This window comes from Phragmites australis, chromosome 2, assembly GCF_958298935.1.
Source record: "Phragmites australis chromosome 2, lpPhrAust1.1, whole genome shotgun sequence".
Lineage (NCBI taxonomy): Eukaryota > Viridiplantae > Streptophyta > Magnoliopsida > Poales > Poaceae > Phragmites > Phragmites australis.
The window spans coordinates 12,736,664-12,744,953 of record NC_084922.1 but is presented as its reverse complement, the minus strand read 5'-3'; the positions used below and the strand labels follow the sequence as shown (position 1 = coordinate 12,744,953).

Sequence of the window (8,290 nt, the reverse complement as noted above, 5' to 3'; positions counted from 1 at the left end):
TGTACGTCTATTGCTTTTGCAGGAAGCTCATGCAGGTGGACTTATAAGTCATTTTGGTGCCAAGAAGACTGAGAATGTGTTGGCTGAACATTTCTTTTGGCCAAAGATGAGGCGCAATGTTGAGAGATACATGTAGCAATGTGAGACATGCCATAAAGCTAAGTCCCATTTGAACCCTTATGGCTTGTATACTCCTTCACCTATTCCTAATGCACCGTGGAAAGATATTTCAATAGATTTTGTTCTTGGTAAACCTCGTACTAAAAGGAGAAGGGACTCAATTTTTATCGTTGTTGATAGATTTAGCAAGATGGCTCACTTTATTCCTTATCATAAGAGCGATGATGCTTCATACATTGTTGAATTGTTTTTCAGGGACATTGTGCGGCTACATGGTGTGCCACGCACCATTGTTTCATATCGCGACGCCAAATTTCTGAGCTACTTTTGGAAGACCTTATGGGGGAAGCTTGGAACTAAACTACTATTTTCTACAATATGTCATCCCCAAACCGATGAACAAACAGAAGTAGTGAACTGCACATTATCAATGTTGCTGCGAGCTGTACTGAAGAATATGAAGATGTGGGAAGAGAGTCTACTTATGTGGAATTTTCATATAATAGGGCAATACATTCACCACTAAGTTTTGTCCATTTGAGATAGTATATGGTTTCAAACCCATTGCTCCCATAGATCTTTTGCCTTTGCCTATGCAGGAGCGTGTTAACTTTGATGCAAGTAAGCGTGCTGAAATTGTCAAGAAGATTCATGAACAGGCACGAGAGAACATTGAGAAGATGACCAAGCTGTATGAGATGCGCGCCAACAAGGGACGAAAGAAGATGTTGTTTGCACCTGGGGATTTAGTCTAGGTGCATCTACGTAAGGATCATTTTCCTGAACACCGCAAGTGCAAGCTACAACCACGAGCAGATGGACCTTTCAAAGTGCTTCACAAGATCAATGATAATGCATATGAGATTGATCTTCCAAGTGAGTACTACGTAAGTAAGATCTTCAATGTTTCTAACCTCTCTCCATTCTATGGATCAATAGAGTCAAGGACGACTCTTTTTCAAGAGGGGGAGGATGATGAGGACATCCCAACCAACACCACACCAAAACTGGTTACACAAGTATTGGAAGGACCAATTACGCGCAACCGGGCAAAGAAGCTACAACAACAGATATATGCGTGAGGCTGCTCTGGAACAAAAGGATTACAAGAAGATGGAGATGGGTTACGCGGGAGATCAGTTCTGCCAGCTAACACATGCCTCCATCCCACGAGTCACACCACCTAGCCTGTTTTGAATCAGTATGCATAATACACATGGTTGAAAATCTTATCAAGTCTACTTTCACCTCCAAAAAACAGCTTGTCATTTGGACTTCCGAGGAGGGAGTAATGACCATTTAACTAAAGACTGCACAAGAGCCAAACAGACGTGCGAGAACTCAAGAAGACATATTGAATGACCAACAATCTGCCCCTTTTCACCTCCCAAACGTGATGACTTGTGTTCATACCTTGCTGAGAGGGTTGTTCCTAGTATAAATATCTCCTATGTTTTACCATTCAGCAACTTTTGATCATTGGATAAATTGATATATGGTATTACAGTCGAGCTGCTAAGTGTCTTACACCTTTATTCTTGTGAGTTCTCTTGGGTTTGCGAGAGATCCCTCTGGGATCCCCTAATTCGTGCTCCAGGCTTTTGGGCCTTTGTGTGGATTAGTCCCGGATTGTGATTCTATGATTGTTTGGAGATCGAGTTGGAGTCCAGGAGGTTTCGGATCGTTTCTCCCTATCGCTTGGTCGCATCCAACCTTGGCAGGTTAAAGCTATTTACCCTTGCTGTTCACAGCTAGTTATCCTTGGTTCATCCACCTACTGCCGTGAAGATCGGGCCACCCCTAGTGTGTTCCCATCAGATCAACTTTCTTTCAAGAAGCATGAGAAGAAAGATTTTAAAAATTAAACATCATGCTTCAAAAATATTCTTTACAAAATCAACTATTACAAGTAAACACATAAAATCCATTGTTGATTTGATCCAAATGCGAGAAAAATTCAAATTAAAATCTTGAGATTAAAAGATCACTAGAGAAGTACCAAGAATCTTAAGTTTCAATATAAGATTAAATGTGGATTAATTAATGGATTCTTGCAAAATTGAGCTTTATATAAGCTTGACACTACATAGATACTAGATAAGTAGTAATTTCAATTTTTAGTGGTATTGTTCAAATATTCACATTTTATCAGTATTTAAGATGCACAAAACATAATACTCCACCATAATGTGATAATCCATTAATTTCTCCAAAAGAACCAAAATAGAATTCAATAAGACAGATAAGATCAAATAAGGCTCTAAAATCACAATCAACATATAATGTGCAATACATCCTACACATACTAGTTACAGTAGTAGATTCTATTTTATCGCAAACTACAAAGTGAACAAAGGATGGTTTTTCTGAAGAAACAATAAAGTAGTTGTGATTATACAAAGCATTAAAAAGGGTTCAATTCGACGGTGTTAAGAAAAATCAAAGGAGAAAGCAACAGGTTGGTGACTTGGTGATATCTACAGTGTTGATTACTTGATGTAGAGAAATTTATTTGAGCTCAGCTACTTGAGTGGTTGGTGGCCATTAAACGGATAGGCCAAGAAAGAATATGTCCCCAATTGTTCCTGGTTGGTGTCTTCTACGGTTCTCCCTGTTCTGTTTGGGTTGAGATGAACATAGGGAAATACAGCCTGCAAAGTCAGATGACATGTAGGTTCACAAGTTGCGCATGTTCTGTGCCCCGGAGTTGTTACGTTTGCCATTCGTGTACGTATATGCAACAAAAGAAATGATGTTTTAGCCCTTGCTCTTTCTGCACTGGTAGAGACCAATTAATTTAGGCTATACAGAAGCAATCCGGCCAATGTTCTCTCAGATCTCTTATGACACGCTAAGGTTCAGTGTGTTTCCGGAAAAATAAAGGATGACAAGGGGAGACTGAAGAGGCATTTGGGGAGAAGTGCTTACTTTGAGGTGGCCGAAGATTATAAGAGGATGAAACCGGCTAGCCGAATGCCCGGATGGGTTCTCTCCTCCGGCGTCATTTGCCGCATGATAGCCGGAGAGCAGCTTGTCGCTGTCGGCGGCAGCAGAGGACACAGACCCGCAGCCCAGTCCAAACGCCACCAGCCGCTGAGCATAGTTGACTCAACTCGCCCCCAAGGCAACAAATGCTTGTGCTTGCCATAGACGCTCCCAGAACTGGACGCGTTTCACATCTCTGCATACGCTCTCCTGGTAGCAGTACAATAAGCAGACCTAAGAATTCGACACAACCATGTAGTTCACTGCCACTTGATGCATTGATCAATATGATCGGTAACCGGCGATCAATCTACAACGGCTGCAATCTCCTTACATTCAGATTATTCTTAGGTTACAGCGGCTCGAAAATGAAGGGAAGGGAAAAGACACGCCAGGGCATTATTGTTACATACACAGAACGGAAAATGCAACACGTGTCAGTTCCTGAAAGTACACTACATCAACTGGCTGGCTATGCCATGGGGAGGGAGCTGGATCGCACTGCCACTGCAGCACTGGCTGTGGTGACACGATCCACACCTAAGTAGTCGGCCACAGCATCTTCTTGTGGAGTGCTAAGGTGGCTGTAATGTCATCACGCCAAAGCTTCTTGCTGCAACCATAATCAAGAAAAATCCATCAGATCATAGGGGGTTTGAAAACAGATTAGGGATGAATAACCATTAAGCATTAGCAAGCATTGCAGCCAAAGGTTTGGATCGTCACCAAAGTGGCGATCACAGCCAGATTGAAATAATACATCCATAGCTTTCAGAATGTAAAGTAAGCAGTAGAGGAAAACCAGGCAATCGATATCCATTGATGTGTGAAAGCTGGGCATCCATGGAACACGCTCTTCAACAAAGGAACTTGGCAGCCTGACGACTTCTCAGGAAGCCAATTTATTTCTTTGTTGAATCTAAGACTAAGTTTGCCTCAAACAAACCAGCATGTCCAATGTGAATAATTTAATGTCATCATTAGGCATTAGTGTGTTAATCCCAGTGATGGATAGTGAAAACCATAAAACTTCGAAGGTGTATACTAAGAATATAGAGTTCAACATCAACAGGCACAATGATCTGATTTCCCCAGGAGGCAGGAACAGCTCTGATTGTTAATAAAGGTGCAGAGCATATCTATTAGTGGTACCCCTAAAATTAGTACTCCTAATCCCTAGGTTGCTAGTTCTTAATTTTACCCTTCCTTAAGGTTAGTTCTCGTTTGATGTGTACTATCTAGAAGGGAGACCAATAAAAGAAGGCACCATCATCAATCCATTTAAGGATGGATGTCAACCAGGCAATTTTCTAATGGGAAGTTCCAATTTTGAATTTGTAGTTTTTCAAGGACGTACAACAACAACAACAAAGCCTTTTAGTCCCAAGCAAGTTGGGGTAGGCTAGAGATGAAACCAAAAAGATCCAACAAAAAAGATGATGAGAAAAATAAAAAATAAAAAAGGTACTAGTGATAGTAAATATAGTAATAGTAATAATGGTACAAGGAGACCAATAGCAAAAGTCATGGTTCTGGCACGTGGCACGTGGATTGCAAACGAACAATAACATGCTATTTTGCTTAAGAATGCAACTCTGTATTCTATAGGTACTAGCAAAGTTGCACACTTAATATGGTAAATGATTCCATAAACCATAAATCTAGCTTTAGTAGGATACAAGGTCTCAAAAACAGCGAATCAGAGGCCTTGACATATGGCATATAGCTAAATGCATTCACAAAAACAAAGAACTTCGTACTGCTATGCCACTTCATGCTAACCGCCTTGGACGAAAAACTACAAACACCAATGTTGTACACCATGCACAAACCAATGTCTATATACCTAACAGCTTAGTAAGTTCATGCCATGTTATATATATCCTTTTATGAAACATAAAATGTTTCTAAAGTACAATCATGAACAAGAACACAAGTTCCAAATAAGACACAACAAATATAACATCTCCACTACATCAGTGACCTAACCAAGCATACATTTGCAATATTTGAAAAGCAAGAAGTTAACGGTCACAAGCAGCTGCTTCTGATGTACAAAATGGATAATCAATAACATTAGTGGGTGATCATTCTATTACAATACAACAAATAAGAATATACCAAGATTTTTGAAAAACAGTTCTCTTATCTTAGGCAGTTCAAGTAATTTGTTCACTCACATCATTTTCACCAGCTAAAAATTTCAAAAATGTCAGTATGCTTCTGTACACCCTTTTTTAAAGTGACTTCTGTAAACACTAACTGTTGGACAACAAAAATACTTGGGTTGTACAACAAGATACGGCAAATTTTCTGAGTTTGCAAGTTATAATATGAGAGAATTAAATGTTGTCATTACACTCAGCGGAGCGGGGGGGGGGGGGGGAGGAGAGAGAAAGAGAACTTCTACTCAGCATGGCTGAAAAGCTATCATATTGATGCAACAATTTGTAGTGCAATAGCATGCAACTCTTTGGCACATTTTGATTTACTAGAAGACAAACATGTCACAGAAGTGGGCTAGGATCTCAAACATGCATAGAACCATTTCCTTTCATTTTATGTAGGTATTCAAGTTAATAACATTTCAAAGTTCATCGGTAGAATGGTTGATATATTGCGGCTCCGCGAGAATGCAGCATACATGCACAAGGCAAGTTTGTTAATTGGACATAAAAGAATAGAAAGGAAAGGTTGGCTGCACAAAACCTGAATTCGGTTTTAAAATATTGTGAATAGGGAACATTCTCAACATAAACTTGTGCATTTTAGCAGTTTCAAAACAAATTATGGATAAAGGGAAAAGGACCCGTTGCAACTTGCCGTCTTCGTCTAGATGCCATTTTCTTTATAAGGACATCGTCAAAATTGATTGGAACATACTGCTCATGCAGTTTATTTCACATTGAATTTCCTTTATGCAGTCTTCATTTTTTCCATTGATGTGTCACAAAACAATTTTGCACCAGTATATGCACTAATCATCAGCATTACCTATATTAAGTAAGGGTTTTATAATCCGGAAACAGACATGCATATGAACTTAATTTAATATTCTATATAAACATGCCTTGTCAGAGACTATATCCACTAAAACAATAGAAATATCTATGCTGCTGGTATCATCCATCCAACTGTACGTTAACCAGGGCAATCAGTTATGAAGGACTCCAAGCCAATCAACAAAGAAAATTAATTAACTAAACCTGCTAACATTTCTGCTGAGAGAGTACCTTCTCAGAAGGCCGCAGCTTGCTGCTGGTGAACCCCTCAGAAACAAGTTTATTGACAGCATCTCTCAGTCTCTCGTAGTCCTCCCTGACATTGTACACCTGGTGTGAGATCCGCACATACCCTATCACAGGATCACCATTCTTATCTTTTGCCATCTCCTGCCCTTCCACCCTTCTTGAATTGTAGTATATTGGCACCTCAACCTTGAAATCTTTCCTCAACATAGTCCTCACCCGCATCGCATCATCATCACTCCCAATGCCAAGGCAACCAGGCATCCCCACCATAACCATGCTCCCACACAATTCTGGTGGCGAGCCAAGAAACGTCCCCCACGCCTCAGCAAGCATCCTACCCATCTCAATCACTTTGTCATGGTTCCGGCTGCATATCCCCTTAATCCCACCCTCAAATTGGTTCACAAAGTCGATGGCTTCAGACACAACAAGCTGGGCACTGTAATCGCGTGTCCCAATCCATCCACTCTCCATAGGCAGCCCATTCCCATACTCATGCGAGACGACAGGATGGTGGAGCTGGGAGGCTATCGGATCATCCTTGCGGGTGTGCAAGAAGGCCACGGCCGGTGGGCAAAAGAACCACTTGTGGAGGTTGCTTGTGTAGAAATCGGCCCCAATGTCACGCACGTCCACAGGGACTTGCCCAATAGAGTGCGCAGCGTCAACAAACACCTTATCGACGCCCTCTTCCCGGCAGATGGCGACGAGCTCCTTCACCGGGATGACAACACTGGGCATGGAGGTGATGTGGTCGATGACCGCGAGCCGGACCCTACGCCCCCCAACCTTGGCAACCGCGAGCGCCGCACGGAACTCGGCAATAATAGCGTCGACCGACGCGACGGGGAACGGAAGGGGCACCTCGACAACGGTGGCCCCTGCGCGCGCGACGTAGGCATGGATGGACTTCTTGACGGCGCCGTACGCGTAGTGGAGCATGAGCACCGCGTCCCCGCGCGCGAATCGGCCCTCGGCGAAGCTCCACGCGGCGTGCTGCAAGACGATGGCGGCCGCGGTGGTGGCGTTGTCGACGAGGGAGACCTCGGAGACGTCCCCGGCGCCGACGGCGTCCGCAACGGCGGCGCGCGAGCGGAGGAGCCCCTGCTGGAGGCCGTGGAAGTAGAAGGCGTCGGGCTGCGCGAGGAAGAGGCGCTGCCAGCGGGCCTGCGCGGCGAGGACGGAGGCCGGGCAGCAGCCGAAGCTGCCGTTGTTGACGCGCGCCATGACGGCGTCGTGGTGCGCGAACTCGGCGCGGATCTCGGCCGCCGAGATCACCGCGCGCGGGCGCTTCGCCGGGGACGGGCCGTTGCCGTTGCCGTAGTGCTCGTGGCCGTTCTCGGCCACCGCGTCGTCGGGCGGGACCGACGCCATCGCCGCCGTGCTAGGGTTCGTTGGCCGGAATGGGGAAGGGCGAGAGAATTGAGGCTGATGGGGCGGAGAGAGAGAGAGGGTCTGTGCGGTGCAGAGGTGGGGATTGGGGTCTCGCCAGTATAGGGATGAAAACGGACGGAATATTCCGTCCCGTTTGATCCCTTTTTAATATTTTCGCATCCGTTTTTATTCTGTTTTTAAGAAAATGTGAAAATAAAAACGGTTATAGGGTTTTCCCCGACCGTTTTCGGATTTTTCGTTTTTAATCTAGAATTTTTCGTTTTTCTAATTGAGATCAATCTTCATAAATCATAATGTAGCCCACATGCCAAGCTCGGCTGACCAGTCCAAACATAATCTTTATTCCAAAGTTCAACCAGATCTCAATGGTTCAGTCTCAGTCGGATGCTGACCTACCGATATTGTTCAAGGTCTTGCGCCACCTTCAATTCTAGTCTTTGTGTGATTATATGTTATGTCGAGTACTCGAGTTACGACATGATAGTTGTTTTTCAGTTGATATTTATGTCATTATATGGTTCATCTGTGTATGATATAAA

The 8,290-nt window shown here is 43.5% G+C and overlaps 1 protein-coding gene across 1 annotated transcript; it reads right to left on the bottom strand.

Moving 5' to 3' along the window:
* Positions 1-3,361: 3,361 nt before the first annotated feature.
* Positions 3,362-7,848, bottom strand: LOC133900024 (putative L-cysteine desulfhydrase 1). Its single transcript, XM_062341097.1, has 2 exons — positions 6,339-7,848; positions 3,362-3,718 (listed from the first exon to the last, which is right to left on the bottom strand). The coding sequence occupies exons 1-2, from the start codon at positions 7,728-7,730 to the stop codon at positions 3,701-3,703; spliced, it is 1,410 nt and encodes a 469-aa protein (XP_062197081.1). The 5' UTR covers positions 7,731-7,848; the 3' UTR covers positions 3,362-3,700.
* Between the last annotated feature and the right edge of the window lie 442 nt (positions 7,849-8,290).